At 47.5% G+C, this 25046-nt stretch overlaps 1 protein-coding gene across 9 annotated transcripts in view; it reads right to left on the minus strand.

Annotated features, from left to right (window-relative positions):
* Nucleotides 1-1544: 1544 nt before the first annotated feature.
* Nucleotides 1545-25046, minus strand: part of ARHGEF6 (Rac/Cdc42 guanine nucleotide exchange factor 6) — a 101546-nt gene continuing 78044 nt past the window's right edge. For 5 of the 9 annotated variants that reach the window (XM_045472001.1, XM_045472004.1, XM_045472007.1 and 2 more), the window contains 13 exons: nucleotides 22903-23041; nucleotides 20302-20361; nucleotides 17820-17966; nucleotides 14991-15077; nucleotides 14242-14320; nucleotides 13492-13637; nucleotides 12374-12499; nucleotides 10883-10903; nucleotides 9681-9774; nucleotides 8312-8401; nucleotides 6261-6360; nucleotides 4522-4576; nucleotides 1545-3941 (listed from right to left, as the gene is read on the minus strand). In XM_045472001.1, the coding sequence (XP_045327957.1) occupies nucleotides 3801-3941; nucleotides 4522-4576; nucleotides 6261-6360; nucleotides 8312-8401; nucleotides 9681-9774; nucleotides 10883-10903; nucleotides 12374-12499; nucleotides 13492-13637; nucleotides 14242-14320; nucleotides 14991-15077; nucleotides 17820-17966; nucleotides 20302-20361; nucleotides 22903-23041 (1285 nt within the window). In that variant the 3' untranslated portion in view covers nucleotides 1545-3800. The remainder of the gene's footprint in view (nucleotides 3942-4521; nucleotides 4577-6260; nucleotides 6361-8311; nucleotides 8402-9680; nucleotides 9775-10882; nucleotides 10904-12373; nucleotides 12500-13491; nucleotides 13638-14241; nucleotides 14321-14990; nucleotides 15078-17819; nucleotides 17967-20301; nucleotides 20362-22902; nucleotides 23042-25046) is intronic. The other 4 variants (XM_045472000.1, XM_045472009.1, XM_045472002.1 and 1 more) reach the window with 3 other exon arrangements.

Here is a 25046-nt window from a genome sequence, read left to right on the forward strand (position 1 = left end):
CACGGATCCGAGAGGCAGACAGACCAGGGTTTCACGTCCCGGCTCCACACACCCCGCTATCTTGTTCAACATCTGCGCCTCTGTCCATTTGTAAGACGGGGATAACCAATACCCCATAGGGTCGCTGGGAGGCTTTTGTGAGCTTAGCCATGTAAAACACTTAGGATAGAGCCTAGCACCCGGGAGGCGCTGCGTCGTAGCTACGACTTCAGAGTAGGAAACGTAAAGTGCCAAAGGCATGGCGAGCAGAAAAGTCATACTAGGTGCCTGCAAAGTCACTGGCTACGGAAGTGAAAGTCGGGGGGCCTCCACTGGACGGATGGATTCAAGGTCATGGTTGCTGCTGCTACGGTCTCCCATGCACAAAGCTGCACCCTCTGGAAGCTGGGGTACAGAAACCAACAACACGTCCCTGGAACCACCCACATTGTATACGGAGCCTTAGCTGCAAGGGAGCCTGGGATAGGTCTTTTTTTTAAGGCTTCTGGGGAGAAACATAAGAGGGGGCACAACTCAGGAAACAGGTGTTGACGAGGATGCGGAGAAAGGGGAACCTTCGTGCGCTGCTGGTGGGAATGCAAACGGGTGCAGCCGCTCTGGAAAACGGTATGGAGGCTCCTCAAAAAATTAAAAGTAGGACTTCCCTCCGACCCAGCAGTCGCACCACTAGGTATTTCGCCAAAGGATACAAAAATGATGATTCAGAGGGGGCACAGGCGCCCCAACGTTTATAGCAGCGCTCTTGACAACAGCCAGATGTCCATCGACTGACGAATAGATGAAGAAGACGTGGTATGTATACACGGTGGAATATTACTTGGCGAGCAAAAAGAACGAACGCTTGCCACGTGCAACAACGTGGATGGAACTAGAGGGTATTCTGCTAAGTGAAGTAAGTCCGTCAGAGGAAGACAAGTACCATATGATTTCACTCATGTGGAATTTGAGAAACACAACAGATGAACATAGGGGAAGGGAAGGAAGAACAAGATAAAAACGGGAAGGGAGGCAGGCCATAAGAGACTCTTATATACAGAGAAGCAACTGAGGGTTGCTGGAGGGGTGTTGGGTGGGGAGATGGGCATGAAGGAGAGCACTTGTCGGGATGAGCACTGGGCGTTATACGGAAGCGATGAATCTCTGGGTTCTACTCCCGAAACCAATGCCACGCCGTATGTTCACTAGCTTGGACTTAAATAAAATGAAAAAAAAATTTTTTTTAAGGGGGCAGGAACAGATGCATCTGTCTTGAGGGGGAGCAAATATTTTCATCGTGACTGCTGACACCAGCATTCCAACTGTGGGCAAGACAGAGGCTACCACTGGTTGACAAAAGCCCGATCCCGGGCGGAAAATGGTGTAGACAGGTCGTAGGCTGGGGCCAGAAGGAGGGGGGCGGAGAGGTTAAGGAAGGTCCCGTCTCATGGCATGAAGTATCTCTGTAAAGTGGGGAGCAAACGTCCCCTGCCCTGAGTGGAGACACGCGGGAGGAAACTGCCACCAGCTGGTGGGGGCGGGGGGAGAAAAGGAAAGAAACACAGGACTTAGTTTATAAAGCACTGTTATTCTTGTTTATTGAAAATGTCCGTTGGAAAAGTCTTCAAAATAAAAACAAGTTAGAAAATCTGAGCTTGTGTCAGAAGGGACGCGACGGAAGAGGAGCTACAAAGCCTCTAAGGGCAGCGGTTTAATTACAGGGTGACAGGAACCCACTTATAGAGTATTGTCAACAACACAACTACGGAGACACTGCTCTCGGGCTAACATGGCTTCGTTTCCTTTATATTATTGTTTAACGTGCGAGTGTGGACATCACTCGGCGCAAGCTTCAGTACCCAGCGTACCGAGGGCCTCTCCTGAGAAGGGCTGGGTTCCAGACACATGCATAGGTACACGTCACTTTAAAATAAAGACCTTTCGCTATGCTAAGCAATCCTACACCTTATCAACTAAAGGATTTCGCAATCGCAACAATGTTCCCTAGGGGTATAGTTTGTGCCATTCACTGCAAGCCATTGGTTAACCCCCGACGGGGCGGACGCTAAGATCTGTGTGGCTGTTGTTAAGTTTCAGGTGAAGGACAGCACATCTAGACTGCTGGGCTTCCACACAGCTTCCAAAGGCGGCCGCCTGGGGTTGGCTGATGGTGGGCGGCGGGAACAGTCCGTTTCCCGTGGATGGCGTCATTTCTGCCGGGCGGCAAGCAGTCAACAGCCCCGTACTGTGTAGCTGTGGGAACTTGAGACCCCCGGTACCAAAAAAGGAAAACGGGCTTAGCAGGCTGGGGGTGTTCAAGCTTCAAGTTTGGTTTCTAGACAACACTTGCAAAACCCACATTTATAGGCACCCGTCAAACGTATCTGGAAGACAACCTTGACCGGTCCATTGGCCCTTTGCCTCTCTTTCCAGTGATCGTCCCCGCCTGCCCAAGGGCACCTGTCTTTGGGAGAGAGAGGGGCGGGTTGTGCTGCTCTGTCCCAGAGCCTCGTGCCAACGTTCGATTGTGTCGAATTCGGATGGATGCTCATTTTTGAGACACTTACAGAGGCGATCACTTGATTCGAAGGGCAACTTTGGCAAACCAGTTGCAAATACTCAGCTTCACTAGTAACCAGCGCACGACCACTGGAGGGGTCCTTTCTTTCTGGATATACAAACCGGACCAATAGCACATCTCTGCAAATGATGCTTCGAGCCCTACTCGAAGAGGCTGATGAACATACAGCTTCTCACAGCGTACCTGGGAGAGCAATACGGGGAATTAAAGCTGTCTACTAGGGCACAATATCTCCTCAATGCAGATCGTTTTGAAGGATGAGAAGTCGCGAGGCGAATACGCAGTGTGGATGAAGGAGCGGCTCACAGTCCGTATTTTTTAAAAGTAAGCAAAGCGCACACTTACTAGTTTACGCACCACTTGGTATGGTTGGCTTAAAGCACTGGGGAGACATAAACCTTATGCGGGAGGCAGAAGGTTAGGGGAGGAAACCTATCATGCGCTGGGGAAAGATGGCCAGCTCTGCTGCTGAAGGGGAAGATTGTCTAGTGCAATTTGCTAATGGGTCTGGTGTTGGCATGGATGCGTGGGGCTTCTGCCCTGTAGAGTGAAAATGTCAACCCGCACAAAAGAAATAAGGGTGCTACTGTCTTCTTGGCCCTACAGACAACACAGGGCGGTAACAACAACAACAATAATAATAATAATAACAATAAAAAGTGTGCATTGAGGGGTGGCACATGATCACCCGGGGAAGGGTGGCTGGGTCATTGGGCAAATGTGCTAGTCTTCTACTCACCCTACCCTAGTCACAGCTCGGGGAGCTTCGCCTTCATTAAATTGGGTACTGAGGGGCTTCCAGATACAAGAAAGCGTTCGAGAAAAAGTCAAGTTCACATTTACTAAGCCACGGCCAGCCACTTTGCTCTGGTAGCCAGCCGCAAAAGAGTGACCCAGGGGTAATGGCTGGTAAAGAGGCACTATGAAGTGAAGGCCATCTGAAGACCATTTAAGTCACTTGCCTACACTAGGTTTCCCTTTTCTCATCAGATGGAAAAGACTCTGGGGAGATTTCTACCACCTGTCAGAAGGATCTGTCAGAAGGAAAACAACCAACCAATAACCAACCAACCAACACTCAAGCAAACAGGGAGACAGAGAGAGAAAGCGAAGGAGAGAGAGAGAGAGAGAGAGACTGACTCCGATACAAAATGAAAACCGAAGAAGTGAGCAAACAGAGCGTTTGAAGCTGGACATTTCAAGATGTCCCGAAGGCAACATCTGCCCAGCTGCACAGTGATGGTTACGGAAGGATGGAGATCTTGCTACTGGACTCGGCCCGAATACACTCATCAGTTTGCTTCAACAGCCTCCGGACGAGCTTTTCTAGGTCCCTCCTTGATTTCAATTCTTCTTCCAGGCATTGCTTCATTCTTTTATTTTCCTGCGATGGGAAAAGACTTGTCAATTCCCAACCCAAGTGGCCCCTTCTCAGGGCTCCTCCTGCTTATCCTGTACTTTCCTTTCTCGTGCTCCTCTGTCTCACCCTGAGTTTTGTGACAACCTCCCGAGTGTTCTTCCAGTCTCTGTTCTCCCCCCTCCAGTCCATCCTTTACCCCGTCACCAGGCACGGCCAGTCCCCAAACACTGGGAAGAGTGTGCATCATGAAACAGCGGATCACATCTCTAGAGGAGCCCACAACTCAAGATTTATGGTTCTCTTTACACTTATCCACTCACGGATGACTTAGCTTTGTAAACAAAATTCTGTTTACAAATGTCCGAGAGCGTGAAAGTTATAACTAAGTTGGGGGCCCTTTTGTAAACTGCTAAATAGGTATATGAGCAATCCTGAGAAATTTAAACCCAAGACCACATGGGAAAACCAACAAGACCCACCTTGAAGGCACAAGGAAAATAAAAATCCCTACCTCATCACCTCGTCCCTGGACCTTTCCTGAGAACACCTACCAGTGCGTGGTCCTGTCCTATGAACTGAGAAAATGACTTTTATATTTCATTACCTGTTTCAGTTCTTTGACCTCATCCTTCAAGGCATAAACAGTATCGACAAGACTCCTAGAATATAAAGTTCGGAGTTTAACAGCTGGCACTGAAATACTGTTAAGCAAAACGTAACAATAAAAGCAGCTTTCTAGAAATACAGATCCTGAAAAGCAGTGGACTTTCCAGCTGGTCGGGAGACATAACCGCCAAGAACGGTCCTCGTGGGGCCCTATTTTTGTGGGTGAACAACCATCAGCACACGTGGTCATTCAAACACGATGTCATTACACCTTTTCTATACTGCCCTCCTCCTTGGCCACTAGCTTCCCAGCTGGGTGAACACAAAAGAAGAGACTAGGGCTCATCAGAAGGTTTCGATTCTTTCTCTGGGGCAGGAATGAACATCACCTAACATACAATGAGGGCCGTCATGAGGTCCTGCCTATCCTACAAGATCTGTGCCATGGCATTGCACTTTTCATCTCTCTGACCCTACATGACACAAAGTCAGAGGCATTATTTCTGGAAGATTCCATCTATTCCGAAAGAGAATTAAAGTGTCCTGGCTGAGTCAGGACAGTCACTTCCCGGCTGGCTCTGCTCCTGGACAAGAACTTTGGAGATCTGGGTTCCAGTTCTGATCCTACCACCTACCAGTCCTCCAACCTTGGGTAACCTTGGGTAACCTTGGGTACCTTGGGTAGTTTCTTTCTCCTCCTCTCCTTGTCTTAACTTTCTTCACAGACAGAATGGGGATAATAGTACATTCCCCAAAAACCTCACAAAGTTATCGTGGGGATTAATATAGCTACAACAATTATAATGACAATGATTATCATCTATTAAGTGATTACCATGTGCTAGCCTTTGTATTTATTTTTCCATTTAACCTCACAACAAACCTTACAGTAGTACTATCATACCCATTTACAGATGAGGAAACTGAGGCACAGAGAGGTAAAGAGGTTTGCACCTAGGCCATACAGCTAACATGATGCAGAATTTGGCCTTGAACCAGGGCTGTCCCCTTGAGCCCAAGTGCTTTACCATTTTGCCACATCACTTCATGTACCAGATGGAAAAACACATCGACGATGTCAAGCACTTTGAAATATGCTGTCCTAGGCAAATTTAGGCCTGACTTCAGAAATGACTCAAGTTTAAACAAACCATTTGGCTGGCCACTTTGTGTTTATTTTATGAGCCCATGGGTACTTAACCCGATTCTCGCCCGTTAGGTCACCCTCACTACCGTGCAAAGGTAGACCAGGGACATCATCTCCCTGAACCCCACCTTCCGCGCCTATAGAAGTGGTGAACATAAAGCTTATCTCACTGGGTTTCTGTAGGATTCCAAATAGGTCAAGTGTGTGAAAGTCCAGTGTTTGACTCAGTATGCATGAGAAGCATCCATCTGGGCAGGGAAATCGGTGCTGTGGCCTTCCCCAGCGCCATCTAGATTCATCTAGAGTGCTATTCTTGTGTGCCCTGAAGCACCGTACCGTATGAGGGAGCTGATCCCAGGGGCAGCCACCAAGCAGAGAGTTCTGCCCGCTTGGCCTCCCTTTCCCCCTTCCCTTTGCTGGGGGGGGGGCAGCCCTCCCACCGCTCCCAACTGCATGAGAGCAAAGAGGGCTATATTCCCAGAGAAGGACGGACCATCCTTCGGTGCAGGCTTTGCAAGAGACCCACTGCCCTGCCAGAACCTTCTTTCCGGCCCCCAGGCAGATCAGAAACAGCAGCCTGCTCTACTCACTTCTCTTCAATGATGGTCTGGCCGTTGCTCCTGGTTTCTTCAATGATGAGCTTCTCTTCCTCGGGGAGTAAGACCTGTGGAAGCGAATCTTTGCGAGCACCTACAAACAAGGATTGAGAGAGGGCGGAAAGGGGACAGTTACTGGAGGCTATTCTAGGTGTTGGCCCCTTCCACTGTTGTCATCGAGGGGTCTTTGTGGATGGCATGCTGCTGCCTTGCACCCCAGAGAGCAGTCACCCAACATTTGGTGACTACACCTTCCCGATGGAGGAAACGGCCAAATACACCGATTCAGTCTCGAAGCGGGGGGCCGGGGTGGGGTGCGTTCAGTCAGTCAAGGCCATTTTGGTCAAGGGTAGAGCGGGGGTTGGGGATTATCACATCAGCTCAAAGATGTGGGCATCCTTAGGGCTCTGCTCAGACTGCCCCGAGGCTCTGGGACAGAAGAGGTGACGGAACAGACAAGGGACCTGGCCAAACAGCTCCCCTGTATGTCCAACCTCCCCCTCACTTCCGGATCCTTCCTTTCAGAGTTCAAGCCCTTAAACTTCCGTCTCCCTGAGCCACTGGCGTCCTCTCCTCGAAGCCTAATTCCTTCAAGTCATGAGTGCTCACTGCCTCCCCTTTGCTGAGGTGGCCCTGTGTCTGCCTTCCACGGGGCCCAGCACTTGGTAGGTGCCTAATAAGGAGACAGCGGACCGACTGACTGATCGGTTAAATGCAGCAGGAAACAACAGCAGTCATTTCCAGGGAAGCACGACTTCTGGCCGGAGAGGGACAGAGGATGGGAGGTCACCATGATGCTAGACGCTTGCCACGTGTCAGGGGCAGGCTGGGCAGGAGGGGCGGAAACGTGACTCTTTAGGCCACAACACCTGCCTGCCCCTGTGACACATCTACAGACACTGTCGACATGAAGAGAGCAGGTTCGGGGAGCAGGTGAGGTCAGGTTTTGCACGAGGGAGCCTTCTTCTGGGGCCTCCCTGTCCCCCTCGCTTTCCTAGTTTTCACGACAGACATTGCTCTCCCTTTCCTTTCCTGCCTCCTTGAAACTTGTCCTCAGAGCTGGCCATGCCCAAGGATTTGTCTGTGAACTAGATGGTGTGACAGTCCTCCCTTCACCGTCAAACGTGTCAAGTTCGACATCAAACGTCTTCCTCCCACCAGCCTTAGGGACAAGTTACTCCGAAGGCATCGGTCAAGGCAACCCACCAAAGCGATCCCCTCCCCCCCCCCCCCCACCCAAGTGATTGGGCAGTGGCTGTGTTACGGAGCACTCGTGTCTTAGGCAAATGCAGACAGCAGACACCTCACTTGTGGTCCCCTGAACGCCTATAGTCACGGAAGACTCGTGTCTATGTGACTCGGTTTGGAAAAAAAAAAAAAAAAAAAAGCTCAAGGATCAATCAGAAAACATCCGCTTGCTTTCCTTTGGTGCCTGAAAGTTGCTGGGGGGAGGGGTGCGGGGAGGGGGGGGGATTACCCTCCCCCGATAGCTCCCTGTAAATTGCACACATTCCAAACAGCCCCGGCTAAGCAGCTACATTTCCAGAATTTCAGAGCAACTTTGAAACTTGAGCTTGGTGAAGCACTGTTCGCTTAAATATGCAGCTGATCGGAGATAGTATTGTGACTTCCTTTCCAAATCTGCCCATGAGAAGAGATTAGCATCAGTTCACAGGCACAGGAACTCTCTGGGTTCTTTAATTCCTAACTAGTGCTGGTGAAGGCATCTGCGTACTTCAAAGGAGAATGACTTTTTAAAAAACTTCTTTTGTTTTCATTTCTATCACCTCCAGCTTTTTTACTCTTGCGTGTCTCTTTCTCTCCGGGTGAAAAGAAAACACTGCGTAAACAAACCGCCGGGCAGCTAAAAGCCCCTTATCGGAAAGATGCAGTTCTGCTCTTCTGCTCGCTGCTCCTCGGCGCACGAAGTCACCTGCTCTCCACGCCCTGCAACCCAGCTGGGCTGCTTTTCTCTTCTTCAAAGAGGCGCCGAGCAGTAAAGAAGAAACAGGGCTCATTAGAGAAAGTGGTTTGGGGGAACCTACTTGAGCCATGGCCTTGTTGAAAGTTTGCGCTGGTGCAGTAGGCTTCGATCACTTTCAGGATCTGAGCATCTTCTTCCAGAGCAGCCGTACCTGTGAGATTGAATTACCAATGAGTTTGCAGAGACATCTACGCCCCTGGACCCTCAGAATCATGCACTGCACTCAACTGCTAGGGACTGGCCTCCCGGACCGGAAAGCTTCCTCCCCCAGTGGCTTTCTTTCCAATTTTCTTTCCTGAAGAAATGTCCTCATCACTTTGGGGCTTTTGGTTTTAAGTTTATTTTGAGAGAGAGAGAAAGAGAGAGAGAGAGTGTGTGTGTGTGTGTGTGAGAGAGAGAGAGAGAGAGAGCGAGCGAGAGCGGGGAAGGGGCACAGAGAGAGAGAGGAAGACAGAGTCCCCTCCACGTTGTCAGCACAGAGTCTGACGCGGGGCTCGAACTCACGAACCTCAAGATCACAACCTGAGCTGAAGTCGGACGCTTAACCGACTGAGCCACCCAGGCGGCCCTGGGGCTTTTACTCGACTCTTAGAGGTCGCAATGACAGCCCTAGCCTCAGTTCTCATCCGATATATACCACAACCTGCCTCTCCCTCAAACTTCAAGGCTTCCCTTCTCTAGGAAGCTTTCCCCCATAGACCTCACCCGTTTTTCCAACCAGCCAGCAGAGTCATTGATTCCCCCTCCTGCCTCTCCTCCTCCAACTCATTCTTGAAATGACTGGAGGGCGAAACCCTGCTAGCTAGCGGGCGGATGCGCACATCCCGGTGGGGGGTGGGGTGGGGTAGATGCAGAAGCTGGAGTCCAGCAGATCTTTCCAGACTGTATTTTTGGCCGGGACGCACAGATCCGTCACCCCTTGGTGATCCGTCACTTACTCCTTCATGTGTGTCCCAAAGGACCTCGTTCCCAGCCACAGAGGCAAATACATACATATCCACTGACTGACCTGACTCTGCAGCCTGACTCTGAATCCAGCTGCTTCTATGTAGCAGCTGCCCGATTCCTCGGCTAACTCAGAGAACGTCACTGAGCATTAACCTTCCGGAAGGATTTCAGCCTTCAGGTCTATTTAGTGTATCCTGGTAGAGGAAAATATCTTGGGCATCAGAAACTAAGGGAAAAAATGTATCCGTAGCAAACAGATCCCTTTAGTGGTTCTCAACCAGGTGGGGCAAAATATTCAAAACGAAATCATACAGGCGGCCGCTGACTCAAAAATCTCAGAGGTGACCAAACCCTTGAATGCATGCATTTTTTCTTCATGAAACAGGGGGTACGGAGGACAAACTGCTCTAATCATCTGCTTTCAAAAAAATCCTTCTGCTAGTTCATCCATAACCGACCTTCCAAAAGTACAAAACACGTACTTTTCCGAATCACATACTCCTCCTCCGATGGCTTTCTTTCCGTCTTTCTTTTATGAAGAAACTTCTTCATCGTTTTGGGGCTTTTACTAGACTCCTGTAAGGACAGAGGTTTGTTTAGGAATTAAAATTCTCCCCCCAAGACAAATTAAAAAGAGCAAATGAAATGAAACCGAATGGCTCTCTCTTATTTTGACAGTCCCCAAAGGGCATCAAAGTTTAATCATGTACACAATAAAAAATGGCTCCAAGAAACTCTAAAAGCTTCCATAAAACAGAGGCAGCGACACTGGCCTCTCAATCGCCATAGGGACGGGTGCCGTGTGCAGAGAAAATAGTGGGTGTAGATCCTAGGGAAACAACCGCATTCCTAACTTGGTTTATAGTCCTCGCTGATACGGTTTCCAGGGAATCAAGTAACGGTTGTAAATACTAATATGGTACATACTGCTTTTCAAGGAGCTTCAAAGCTTTTTAAATACATTTTCCTTAGCGACAGTCCCACAAAGAAGAATATTAATTTCCATTTGTCAGATGGGAAAATTAAGGGACCAAATAATTTCCCTGAACTCAGACAGAAGAGCCAAATGAGGGATGTCCTGATAAATAATTTGGCATCAGGAGCGATGGGTGTAGACCGAAGCTTAAATGTACATACAGAAAGCCGTATTTTTAATTAGCAGACAAAAGAGCCATGGGTTACTGAATTTGCTTTTGCCGGATAAGTAACCGGTGCTCATTATCGGGTATCCAAACAAAGAGATGAGAATCTCAGACCCTAGTGACCGTCTTATCCCAATGTCCCATGCAAGGTATATACGTGATGTGTGGGTCCTAATTAGTACCTTAAAATATATGGGACAAAAGCATTTAATTGCTTCCACTTAGCCACAGCGACCCACTTAGACTTGAAAACGGACATGGAAAACTCACAGGTGACAAAAAGGATCGGAAAAAACAGCGTTGACCAAAAAGACACAAGGAAAACAGGCATTTTCAAGGCGGCTAAGACAACATTTTCATGTGGATTTCACAAGAGGCTGCTTTCTGAAGAAAGTACTTACATGTCAGAACTGCATCTTCGTACTTTAGCCACCAATGAGAACAAGGGACAAAACAAGCATAAAGGAAAAGCTTCATTCATCAGGGGTGACAGCACAGCATTATGAGGCCACTGTAAGCCAAAGATATTGTTCTACCCTTACCTTTAAGATATAAGACATCCTCTAAAGTGAATATGTAAAGAAAGAGAAAATGAGCGTGAGAGGTCGATGGTTATAATGATCAAATCCATTTATCAGTCATTCTAAAACAACAGTCAAATGTTAGTGTCATCATCAATTACACAGAACATCATCATGTTTCCCGCATTAGTCTCAGATGCAATACTGTCATGCGAAAGCCCAAGGAATACAGTTCTGTGCAGAATAACAAATACTGAAAATAACTGAAATACACACTATACGGTAAGAGTATATTAATAGCTCTCTTCTCCCAGCAGAAACAACGTGATCATGCCTTAGTTTTAATGGATTAGTTCTGCGAAGGATTAAGTTAACTGGACCCTTCCAGGCTCACCTGAATTCGAACTTAGGAACTGACAATTACAAAATAGCGATCGTTAAAAAGGGGACCCAGATAACTACGATTTTCCCGGGGCGATTTCCACAGCAAACCTGTGGGACTGTTTCCTGGCCCAATTCTGAACAGAGGTACATAATAAGGATTCAGCTCCGGCATTGTTTCTCCTGTCATGCCCAGTTGAAACGATCAAAAATTCCTCCGGTGTCAATACCGCTCTATTTTTACCGCCCTCGGAGGCAACAATTAATCGAGACAGTAGCACAGTGTTTGAAATCAAAACAAACTTGAGATTGAGCTAAATCTGTGTCGCGCATCAAAACACACAGTCGACATGGCGATATATGCTGTCTTTGCTCCCTAATTCTAAGATGCGTCTCATAACCACCACGATCTTAAACCTTCACTCAGGAAGACCTGGTTAAAGAACAGTTACTTATAAATGAGGCTCTTTACCGAAAGCTGAAATGATGATTAACATCTTAGGGAAACAAAACAAAACAAAACAAAACAGCGTTTGCATGGAAAAACTAACACTCCACACAGTTACAGAAGCCAGTGACTGACATTTCCTGACTGCGACTTTCAGGAAAAAAATAGAAAGAACCTTGAAGTCCCCACACTACCCAAATATCCAATGTTGCTTAGAAGCCTCACTTGAAAAGACACTCTTTTCATTAAATTCTTTTCCCTTTCCAACTGCAGCAGAAGGTCCAGACTCTCATAGTTCAGACTTATGGCTTGGTCCCATAAGACTTTCCTGATTTGGCTTTAATAGATCAAAATGATCCAAAATGCAGAACTGGGTCTGCTTGGTCGCAAACTGAACTCCAAGGAAGTGGCTTCTGTTTAAGGTGTGTGGACATTATATACAATTATCAGGAAGGGACTGGGGAACCGAGGCAGTGCACATAAACCCTTCTGGATAAATATTTGCACAGGGACAATGGGGAAATGGAGAATTAAGAAATAAAAACATCCCCGAGTCTTACGATTCACGACTGACTGACATGTATCACCTAGCATAAATTCTAGCACATCCCCACAGAACTCTTCGGAATAAGCTGTGACATTAGCTTGACAGACACATTTTATACCATATGTAGCAAAATTACCTCTTTATAACCTAGTGCTGCTGATGGTCTAAGTGGAGGTGCGGGTCGTAGACAACTTAAACTCCACGGTTTTATAATTTGAGGAGGCTCCAAGGGTCCTCGGGGCTGTCCGGTAGAGCTAAAAGACTGGGAAAATGTCTGATGAGATGCTGGCGATCTGCCACCTGAACCCGACCTTGTGCCAACCACAGGAAAGGAAAGGTGGGAAAACAAAAGTCCAGATGATGGGGTCTCTAAGGAACGGCACAAAAGCGACTCAACATCCTACGGGCCTGTCTTCCCTCTCTCTTCTGGAATTTGATTCACTAAAGTCAGGGGTGGCTTTCCTTCATAAGAGAGGAGAGTGGAGTCAGCACTGGATGGCTTCAGTCGGGCGCTTGGCCCTCTATCAGGTGCTGAAATAGGTTATCTCAGCAGAACTGCCTACGACAAACCTTAGCGAAGCGAAGTAACTAACTAGCTGGCAATTGACAAAGCCAAGACTTGACCTCAGATCTGATGCCGGAGCCCTTGTTCTTCCCACCAGATCGCACAGTGCCTGAGACTGGAATTTTGGCATCACCGGTTGGAGTGTTAACAGCACTGCAATCTTCGCTCTCACTCAACAAGTACAGTAAAATCTCATCAATTCCAAGTCCAGGAATTCCAAATTCGTGAAGTACTTGGGCAGGTAAACTATCTGTTTTTTGACTCAGCACACAACGAATAGGAGAATAACGGCTGCTAATTAACCCGTTGGGATGAGCACTGGGTGCTGTAATGGAAACCGAGTTGACGATAAACTATATGTAATAAAAAAAAGTGAAAGAAAATAAATCTCGTTTACCGCTAAAACATCTCAGTGGGACTTCTGATTAGACAAAACTTTGCGGGCAGTTGGCAGGAGCTCCTCAACACCGTCCGACAAAGCCGCACACCTCTGCGTAAAACCTTTCATTAATTTGGATGGACCTCCCTCCACAAGTAATCAGAATTAGTGAGGTTTAACTGTACTTCAAGACCTACGAATATAGACAACCCAAAGACTAAGGGCATGCTCACTGCTTCTTGTGAGTCCTCTACAGGCAGGTGTGACGAGAGACTCAGTAGTCCCCGGACCGCACAAGTGGACAACTTACGGAATGAGCACCAGAAGAGGACGACGATGTTTTGGATAATGAGCTGCAAGAGGCAGGTCCCCTGATCAGTCTGCACAGCTGCTCCAGCCATTCCTGGAAGTCCTGGCTGTTGTTGCAATGGACCACAGTCCTCTCTACTAGGTTACCTGCATTGCCCCATTGGGAGCATTTGGAGACAAAAGACACGGAGGGCCTTGAGTTCACCTCATTCATAAACGCACGTCGAGCAACTAAGGCTGGGGTGTCTGTTTCCATGAGTGTCCACACCCTGTTGAAACCCCTGCTGAAGCAAGGCCAACATCCGATGTCGGGCTCCCTACTGGGGAACGAAGGGGGTAAGGCCCGGGGCCACCATCCCAGCGTGAGCTGCTGCGCCCTCTCGGTGCAGAGTGCAACCGTCACATGGAAATCCCACGGGCCTGGCAAAAGGGACCGTAGGCCAAAAGGTCGGGCCTTACCAGGCCTGCTCAATTTGTGCCTCTGCCTCAGTCCATTCTGTTAGTTCTAACAAGTAGCTCCGACGCAAGAAACGATTGAAACCAATGGCCACGCTGAGGCTTTTGAGTGGCCAGGAGACTTGGTTCTGTCGCCGGACCCTAATTATCCCAGAAAATGGAAGACACCTTGCTGTGGCCTGGTAAAACTTGCTCACGGACTTAGAGCAGAAAACAGTAGCTTTTACTTACTCGAATCCCACTTCATTCCAAAAAGGATTTCAAGTAGCTACTTGAAAAAGACAAGAGTGCCTACCTGTGATTTCAAATGTGTAGTCATTCCCTTCGATTTCATCTAATCTGGTCACCACGATTCCCGCGACTGGTATTTTTCCCTATCAGAAAAGGAACATTCCCATCAGTTCTGTGGTTAGATGTGCCCCGGCTTACGTCTATTAGATTTTCTGACCCTCTCGGAAATCACTGCTGATTCAGGGCTCGACATATTTCTCTGGCCTGCATGCTTCCCTGCTTTCAAATGTGATCAGACGAGAAAGCAAGGGGGCAATGTGGCTTGTGTTTTGCTAACACATCCTAAACCATACGGTCAGGCTTTACAAACAGACTTACTTGTTTTCTAACACATTTTCCGGAGAATCAGTCAACAGAGTAAAGATTCAAAAAAAATTTTTTTTTCCAGTTTCATGAACATTAGTCATTGCCAGGCCAGCTATAATAGGCAACAGTAACTTATAGCACTCCATATTTGGGGAGCGGACTGAAGGAAGTTTAATTTCCCAACGAGTGGAAGGACTTCTATCGGAACATTCGTAACCTAGCTCACAGCCAGCACGATGGACGTTCAAGATAAACTCATTACAGCAATACAAAGGTTTTCCATCTAAGGAACATCTGCTCTTATAAGCTGTATAATTACAACAAAGGGTCAGGACATTCTGCATTTTCTGGCTGGAGCTTTTAGTGCCATAGAGCAGATATTGCAACGGGATGCAAACCTGTTTTCATTCTGGGTCCTGCTGTTTGTTTTATATGAAATCTACTGACCTGATAGATAAAGCCACTCATCCGAGGACTTGCAGATAACATTATCAAGACACTTGAAAACAACATGAGGTACCGCTCCTCTTTTTCCTAAAGTGAAATGGAAAATATTAAGTGGAGGACAGAAAGTGGACGTTTTGTTTGTTAAGAATTTCTGGAGTCACGAAGGCAACAAAACATGTACAGTGACCTTTAAAAAAAGATACCCAACTTAAAAGCACAAGACTGGTTGAATTCGACTTCGAAGTGAATATAAAGCCACGGTTTTTCCTATACATAACGGTTCAATACAAATAACGTGCCTGTTTCCCAGGTATGTATGCCTGAGCAGTCCCACAGTTAATGCCCTTCCTACGCAAGCTGTAGCCAAAGCACAAGTCTCTAGGTTCACAAAATGAAAATGATTTTACTCTGAAAAGTAGCAAAACAGAAGGGGCTTTCAGGTAGGAAAGCCTGAAATAGGAAATGTATTCTGCTCTGGCATGTGTGTTAAGATCTTATCCATAAAATCACTTTTAATCAGTAAGAACATGAAAACTATCGTACTCATGTGAAACAAAGAAATAAATACCTTTTGAAAATGGCACCAAGGGACATTTTGCACATGAGGGCTTCTCTGAACTCTAGAAACAGATGCGCATGTAGTAGGTGCGAAAAAAATTACATCCAGGGGTGCCTGGGTGGCTCAGGTCACGATCTCACGGTTCGTGAGTTCGAGCCCCGCATCGGACTCTGTGCTGACAGCTCAGAGCCTGGAGCCTCCTTCGGATTCTGTGTCTCCCCGTGTCTGTCTCCCTGTCTCTGTCTCTGTCTCTCTCTCTCTCTTTCAAAAATAAACATTAAAAAAAATTTTTTTTTTAATTACATTCGGCTTCCATGTCCAGCCATGTTAGCTCCGATTATCTCCATGCCCTTCTACAGACACTTAATCTCCTCTTCCTCCTTCCAGCAGCGTCGCCTGCTTAATGAGCTTTTCCTCTTTTGCCTTTAACATCCGCACATCTCCTGTCCTAACAGGCCTTCCCGGGCCCCTGTGGCGCCTTCGATATAATACAGGCCTGCCTTGTTTTCTTGCGGTTCACTTCATTGCGCGTCACAGGTAGTCGTGTTCTTTAACAGACTGAAGGCCTGTGGCATCCCTGCGTGGAGCAGGTGTGTAAGTGCCATGCTTCCGGCAGCATTTGCTCGCTTCATGTCTGTCGTGTTAGGGTAATCGTTGCCATATTTCAAGCTTTTTCATTATTACTGTGTTTGTTATGGGGATCTGCGATCGGTGATTATGACTCACGGAAAGCTCAGACGATGCTTAGCACTTTGTAGCAATAAAGGATTTTTGATTAAGGTAGGCCCATTTGGTAGACTACATGGCACTGCACACTTAATAAACCACTGCGTAGCGTAGAGATAACTTTTATACACACCGAGAGACCGCTCTGGAACCAAACCCCCAGGATCTCCCGAGGTATGTCAGTACCCTGTTTCTCGGTATTTTATGGCCAAATGACTTGCTGCCTTCATTTTTCTCATTGATTCCTCCCTAACTGCAGCCCCACCGCTGTCTCCGAGCCATCAATAACTGCCTTCTAGCAAAATCCGATGGCTTCTTCTTGGTCTCCATACTGCTTGACCTTTGAACCTTCTGCAGCACCCACCAACCTTCCCCAGGGTATCTGCGTCTTGAATGAGATTGCTTATTAACCCAAAGTAATGAATCTCTGACAGAGACCTGCCAGGGAGTATAGGAAGATGTCTGGGGACGGGGAAGGCAATTCTAACAGCCGATAAATCAGGCCAGGTGACATAACCAACCTTCCCCCCCTCGCTGGACTGCCCCCTTCCTAAAAGACCTATTCCATCTCAGCCCTCCGTGCTTCTCTCTGGATACTTACTTCCTAGGAAGGCACATCTGTCAGGGACATCTAAATCCCTGCCTCTAACTCTGACCTCCCACCCACGTTTCTCTACTGTTTTAATGGCCACCCACAAGACATCTCCCCCTGGAGACCCACGGTCACTTGGAAGTTAACAGGTCTAAGATGGCAGCCATCATCTCCTCCAGCCCATAGGTCACTGCTTCCTATCGGCTTTCCCTCCTAAATGGGGCTCAGATTTGGCCCTGAAGTTTCATTTTCTGCCCCCGCCAGCTTCGTGGGGAAGGGGCGGGGGTACTGCTCACTTGCCAACCCAGCTGGTCCTTCTGTTTACCTGACATACGTGCCAGTCAGGTTAAGTATCATAAACACCCCTTTGCTCCCGTGTCTCTACTACTCGAGCCTCTAACAGTTCCTTGTTGCCCGCTGGGTGGATCTGAACGACTCTTTCCTGACGCCCAGCGTTCTCATAACCTGACTCTGTCTCGCTCCATGGCTTTCCCTCTCCCAACACACTTCCTCTGCTCCCGAGAGACCGGCTTCCTCGCCTTCCTGCAGCAAAAGGCCACGCTCCTGTTCTCTCCTGAGATAAGAATGACCTCTACCTCACGACATGCTCGCCTTTTCCCTTCGTGGCCCTCCTCCTCGAGTCCCCTCTCCACGGCCTCCTTGCTCTCTCCCTTCTCTGAGCTTCCGTGCAACCCACTGTGGAGGCGCACCATCTACACTGACTAGCTGGGTTCGTTTTCTGGCCACAGCCGGTGTTTTCATCTGTTTTTAAGGCACGGCTCATCGTGTGGTCTCTCCTCCTCTCTCCCACAGCACCTAGCAGAGTGTGGGGCAAAGAAGAGGCACTCGGTTTCCCGGCACGTTCGAGCAGCCTGGCCTGGACGGACGAACGAATCAAAGAAGAACAAGAAGAAAGATGGCAGCAATGGCGTTGAGCTGTGAAACCTCTTACCTCACATGTTCCGTACTGCACCATTACTTGTGACATAAACAGAACATTCCCCAAGGTTTTAATACTCTCTCCTTCCCACGCCTGAATAGGTTCAGAAAGTATCTGCAACTCCAGCTGTTTTCTCTTCCTTAGATCTTGGCACTGCCCCTAGGGAACCAAAGCAGAACACACTGGAAGAGGAATTCTTGCGAAACAGACCGAAAACAAGAGCAGAGTTAGAGGAAGCTTTGGGCTCTCAGATTTCCACAGCGTCCTGATTCCTCACCACGAATCCCATCACCAGATCCGTTCCTCACGGACAGAGAGACCCACGGCCCTGAAGCTCTAGCCTGGGGCCCCCAGAGGTTTTGCGAGGAAGGGCTACCTTTCGCCGTGCCAAAACGGCAAGACAAAATGGCAGAACGGGCTTGCCTCTCCATCACCGCAGGTGTATGAGGAGACGAGTGGCTGGCTGGGGTCCCTGCGCTAGCTCCTTTCCAGCTCGTCACCAAGCCGTTTTATTTTCCTAACACATGCTCAGTTTCCAACCAAGCGACAGCTTACTAAAGCAAACAAACACAAAATGACTCCAGGGGCTCTAGAAAAAGGGAAAACTAAATTTCTCCTGCCGCAGTGAATCAAATAGACCTTACCACAAAACAGAGGCACTGCCTATACTTTGTTTAGGGACTGGGAGTAGGTTGGTATGGAGAAAAAAATACTACATTAATTCTGTTCCTAAAAGAATTGTAAGAAAGAGATACAACTGAATTTTATGAATACAAAGTGAAAATACAAACCAGGAAACAAAATGTGGGGTATGAATACTATATCTATCTATCTATCTATCTACATATAGATAGATATAGATCACTGTTTCAGAAAATGTGAAGTCATCTTAGAATAATTTTTAACAGTATTTACACATTTGTTAAAAAATGTAACAGCATTTACTCCAAATTGAATATGAAAATAAGCATATGGTTAGTTATGTTACTGTTTCCAAATAAACGTCACAGTTCCTTGGGGGCTGTGTTTTCCATAAAATCTCTGCTGCCCCTTTCGGCTAAATGGAAACTTGAAGAAATCAGTTCACTGGACACATGTTTCTGAAGCATCTAAAGTGGGAATAAATATACTAGAACCATCAAAGCAAGCTTCACAACATGTACTACGGTCAGAAAGAAATATTGTTTTCAAAAGGAATTTTATATTCAATTTACGTAGGACAAAATAAAAGGGACCCAAATAGTAATAAATGCCATGTAAAACTGCCAAGATTAAACTGTTTGTGACCTATGACAACAAAAGGTATTTAATGTAATACCTTACTCTGGACTTCAACTTGCTGTTTACCTATGGACGCATCAGGTACTGATCTTTCAACAGCAATAAAAATGAGGTGATGGCGAATGTTGCATCACAACCTTATAGCAAGAACCGACAACTAACCATGGATCCCAATCCCTTGGAATGCTACATTAATGTCTAGAATGGTGGCACCTGGGTGGCTCACTAGGGTAAGCGTCTGCCTCTTGGTTTCAGCTCAGGTCATGATCTCACCGTTCGTGGGTTCGAGCCCACACTGACAGCCTGCTTGAGATTCTCTCTCTCTCCCTCTCTCTGCACCTCCCCTGCTTGCTTGCTCTCTCTCTCAAAATAAATACATAGACATTAAAAAAAAAGAGGGGCGCCTGGGTGGCGCAGTCTGTTAAGTGTCCGACTTCAGCCAGGTCACGATCTCGCGGTCCGGGAGTTCGAGCCCCGCGTCGGGCTCTGGGCTGATGGCTCAGAGCCTGGAGCCTGTTTCCGATTCCGTGTCTCCCTCTCTCTCTGCCCCTCCCCCGTTCATGCTCTGTCTCTCTCTGTCCCAAAAATAAAATAAACGTTGGAAAAAAAAATTAAAAAAAAAAAAGAAATGTCTAGAATGAAGCTAACCTTAATCAATCACCCAAAGTGATGCTTTGTTTTCTCCTAAAAGGCCACCAAGTGCTTTTACATCAGTGGGTTCAAGAAGACATTAACAATCATGCTCCAGATACAAGATTACAAAACAATTGCATTTTAGTAGGTTTTTTTCCTTTTAGATTTGATGAAGGATTTCTTTTTCATACGCAAAGAGTAAAACTCACACCCTTTGGCATAAATAGATGAATCCAGCACCGATGGCAATCAGTGAGTGACAAGTTGCACAGACACAAGGTGAACGACACGGGGGTAAAGACAAAGAGACAAAAGGAAACCCCCCACCTACACAACAATGCTTAATGTGGCAGAGACTTCAAATGTGAGTGCTTTATACCCTCGGCCTGGCAACCTTTCATAGGTAAGCATGATTTTTGGAAGACAAAATTAAATGAAACAATCACTGCGATACTGTCGCCAAAGCTTATTGTTTCCACTGTAAAGACCTTTGCATTGGGAAAGAGACGTTACACACAAATCACTCTTTTACGAACAACGCATACACAACGGAGAATTATAATTTGAGAGCATCACCTACCATGAGAGTTTTGAATGCTACGATTGCTTTCAGAATATCCTGATGATCTGGATGCGTATCCTAGTAAAGGAATACATTGTAAAACAATGTTAAAGGAGAACAGATCAGTGGTCGCCAGGGGTTAGGGGTGGGAGGAGGGTTGCGGCTGCAAAGAGAGAGGAAATCCGAGGGGATGACGGAACCGTTCTAGATCCCCGTTGTGGCGGTGGTAACACAAATTTAAAGATTACATAACACAACAGCACTTGAGCCTTTGGAATCTCAGCACCTCCGATTATCAGGCGAGCAAGAAATTAAGACAGCCGGTAACACATCATGGGTTTGGCAACAACACACTAGGTGCGGTTATGGGGGCCAGAGCTCTCGTTTCCCCTTTTGCTGCTATACTTGAGATAAGAAATAACCATTAGTTGGTGGGGGGGGGATCGTCAGGCCATGTTGTTAATAAGTGACCAGAGGTAGGGAGTTGCGGAAACAGAGGAGTGGTCGGAGAAAAATCAATCCAATCTCGTTTCCTAAAACGTCTCCATTTTCTTTCGGCGGGTTCAACGTGGCAGACGGGGAAAACGATTCCAAGCTTCATACCGTGTGTTCTTTTGCAAGCGAGGTTCTTCCGTGTGGTCCGCAATTCCATGGTACTTACAACCCCGAAGAGTGGACAGCTTCAAAAACTGCTTGAAGGGACGCACATCTTCGTCACTGTCCACGAAGGGAAAGGGGTGATGCTTGGGGAAGCTGTGTACCTAACATGGGGGGCACGTGGGGTGCAGCTGCGTACCTCACCTTGGGGGTATATGTACACCTAACCTTTGGAACAAGGCTGTATTCCATCTTCTCCTCAAACGGAGTGCATATTAGTGCCTCAGCCCCGAGCAGTAACAGAAACTGATGCTGCTGTTTTCTGGATTTTTGTGATAAGCAAGGAGGGGCAAACCTCAAACGGTTCCGGCAAACTGGTCGAGCTTTTGGAAAGGCATCCAGAGGTCAACACCTTCCCAAGCCCTAACTGAAATTTCACTCGGGCAGGCTTTACTCACTCACGGGCTCCCCACTGCCTCCAGCTTTCCGGCAGGTCAGATAACCTGAGAATGTGGTTTTGCTCAGAGTACATGCTTTCAATCCTTACAAATGCTGACGAGACCGGCAGTGTGCAACCTTTTTCTTTAAAGATAATCAAGCCCTTTAAAACCTCAAAACCTTTCCCCAGACACAGGAAGAGCAACTAGGGTAAATGCAGCCTCCCCCAGAGGGCCCTCCTCTCCCACCCACACCACCTCCGGCGCCCATGCTCGATGGCACAAGGACAATTCTAGAAGCTATCCCTGTTGATTGGTTTTTAGGAAAAGGATTGGGCCTCGCAATGAAATAATATTCAGTTATCAGGCCTCGGTGCAAACCTTACTATTCAGAGAAGATTATAGCTATGCCACGGCTGGGGCAAGCCAACTAGAAGTTGATAAACAAAAATGTGAGGGAACTTTGGTGTAGATCTACGATGCGTAGACAGATAAACTAATATTGGACCCGTCTATGAATCTTTAAGGAAATACCAGAATCTTCCAGTGTCATCCAGGGTCAGAAAGCTGAGTGATCACAGGGCTGTAGAGATATCGACCCCTGTCTATAGTGAAAGTGGTATTTCTATTTTCTGACGTTTTGCTCTGTTTGTCTCCCACAGTCAGGTTGGTTCATATACCGGAACAACGGAAGATCTCGGTCGATTTTGACTGAACTGCCGTCTACAGATGAAGAAAACCTAAGTCAACCGGTTAGCATGGGCTTGAGAGAAGCGGCTGGACCGAGAAGGGGAACGATCATGAATATTGAGAAGTGAAGGAGGTGGGACCTTTGGTTATAAGATGAATAAATTCTTGGGGCGCCTGGGTGGCGCAGTCGGTTAAGCGTCCGACTTCAGCCAGGTCACGATCTCGCGGTCCGTGAGTTCGAGCCCCGCGTCGGGCTCTGGGCTGATGGCTCAGAGCCTGGAGCCTGTTTCCGATTCTGTGTCTCCCTCTCTCTCTGCCCCTCCCCCGTTCATGCTCTGTCTCTCTCTGTCCCAAAAATAAATAAAAAACGTTGAAAAAAAAATTTAAAGATGAATAAATTCTGGGGATCTAATGTGCAGCGTGGTGGTCACAGTTTATACCACTGTGTCGTTTACTTGAAATTTACTGACAGTCTATCCTGAGTGTTCTTCTCATCCTCTCTGGGAGGTGATGGAGGTGTGAATTCACTTGCTCTGGGAATCATTTTACAATGTATACATATATTAAACCATCACATTGTAACACTTTCAAACTCACAATGTACCACCTAAATATACACAATTTTTATTTGTCAATCAGACCCCGGTAAAAGTGGGAAGATTCAATAAACTAAGTAAAACTTTAAAAAAAATCTCCAGGAGGGGGAAATAGAGGAATGCTCCCCCTCCCCTTATCTTGCTGCATAATGAGGAAAACTAGAAGCCCAGGGAAGCGGGAAGATTGAATCAGGTAAAATTTGCAACCCAGGCCTTTTCTGAATTCCTCGGCAAGCTTAGTCTGGAAGGAGACTGGCTGCTTCTTCCAGAGCACAGGCCCATGCGTGGCCTTCCCTTACCTCCATATGGCGTTCCAGCTCTTGCAAGAGAGTAACATACTTTTCCAGTCGCATGAACGGTTTGCTGAGGCTGGTTGTTAAAATGAGGATACCTGGGCTGGACGCACCTTGACTTTCCATAAATTGTTCCAGCTCATCGCTAGAAAAAGAACGAACGTGGCTTTGGTATTGCTTCATGTTCTATGCAAAGAATTGTCAACCAAGCATCATTTTCCTATATTTCATGCAATATAAAACCAAATAGAAGTTAGTCGCGCTAATCCAAATGCTGTCCCATTCACGTCAGTGCAAGTGGCGGAGGGGCGGACAGAGGGAGGCACAGAGCCCGACGCGGGGCTCGAACTCACGGACCGGGAGATCATGACCTGAGCCGAAGTGGGAAACTCAACCGACTGAGCCACCCAGGCGCCCCAACATACGGTTTTAAAAAGTGTTTTCTCAGTCGCCGCAAACATTCAAGTTATTGGCTGGTCAAAGGCGCAGGGTAGCGACTCACCACATGCCCCCTATCACCGGGCACCCACTCATAATGTTCAGAATCAAGATGAAAATTCGGATAGCTGCGTGTTTGTGTGACTAACCACAAAGTCACGGAGCCTAGGGTCTGAAACCAGTGCAGCAGGCGACACAGACAATTCCCATAAGGCAACAACTCGGTAAAAAGAAAAAGGCCATTCATATGTTGTGAACTGTGCCCAGGAAGCTCGTGCTTCGTCTGCCTTTTTGCACCGTCTGGATCGTCTCCTTTCCCCCGGCGTGATATTGAGGCCTGGGGCTGAAAGATCATTTTAATATTCATTTATGCAAAATAAAATTAAAGAAGGACACCCACTGCCTACCTGCCAGCCTATTCTGAAACTTCTGCTTATTACTTGGCCCCTTTTACCTCTTTGCTTGCCCGGGCGTATCCAATCAGTCTCGCGTTTATTCCTTTGCATTCCTGCTGCCACTGCCTTGCTTTGGACCTTTCTTTCATCCCATCTGGTTCACTCCACGAGCCCAACTGGTCTCCTGGCTTCCGGGCCTTTTTGCTTCCAAGCCGTCCTGCAGACCACGGCTCCAAGCCTCTTCCTTTCTCACTCAAGAACCTCTGCTTGCCTCCAAAGCCAAGCCTCAACTTTGTAGACTCCTACTGGTCCCACCAATCTTTCTCATCACCCTCGATCAGGAACCTTCTCCTACAGAATGACCTACTTCCTTGTGTTCGAGGAAACTTGGGGAGGGGGTGCATGGCAGGTCACCCCTGTTAAGAGACACCCTCCCTCCTTGGGCTTTTGTGAGTGAGAGAGAAAAGGATGGCGTTTCAGCTGATGTCCCAGGAACATGCCGTGCAGGGAAAACGGGCTGGGAGTCACTGCCTTAACGGAAGCTGGATCGCATGGGAGAGGTCACACCTGACAATCCACACCGAGTACTGTCATCGGTTGTTGCAGTCTGGCCCCCGAAGCCCCTGAGAGGAGAGAAGTACCCTGACCTGCAGTCATAAAACAGGTCTGGTCACCCTGGATCGCTTACCTAGCCTCAGCTGACTCATCTGTACAACAGAGATAAAACCCACTTCCTAGGGGCGCCTGGATGGCTCAGGCGGTTAAGCGCCCGACTGAGGCTCAGGTCATGATCTCATGGTTTGGTTCGTGAGTAACTGTTCGGTTTATGAGTTGGAGCCCCGCATCAGGCTCGCTGCTGTCAGCACAGAGCCCCCTTTGGATCCTCTGTCCCCCCTCTCTCTCTGCCCCTCCCCCACTAGCCCGCGCGCGCTCTCTCTCTCTCTCTCTCTCTCTCTCAAATAAATAAACATTTTCAACAAAAAACCAAGGGGGCCTGGGTGGCTCAGTCAGTTCAGCGTCCAACTTTCAGTGTCAGCTCAGGTCATGATCGCACAGTTCGTGAGTTTGAGCCCCGCAGTCGGGCTCTGCGCTGGCAGTGAGGAGCGGGCTTGGGATTCTCTCTCGCCCTCTCTCCCTCCACCCCTCCCCAACTCCCGCTCACGCTCTCTCTCAAAATAAAGAAAGAAACTTAAAAAAAAAAAAAAAGATAAAAACAAACAAAAAAAAAACCTACTTCCTACTAAAATTCTGAAGATTCAGTATTGGGGTTTAGAAGGCTACTGTTTCATGCTAAGATCTTTGCACACATTCATTCTT

Source organism: Leopardus geoffroyi, chromosome X (genome assembly GCF_018350155.1).
Source record: "Leopardus geoffroyi isolate Oge1 chromosome X, O.geoffroyi_Oge1_pat1.0, whole genome shotgun sequence".
In the NCBI taxonomy this organism is placed as follows: Eukaryota; Metazoa; Chordata; class Mammalia; order Carnivora; family Felidae; genus Leopardus; species Leopardus geoffroyi.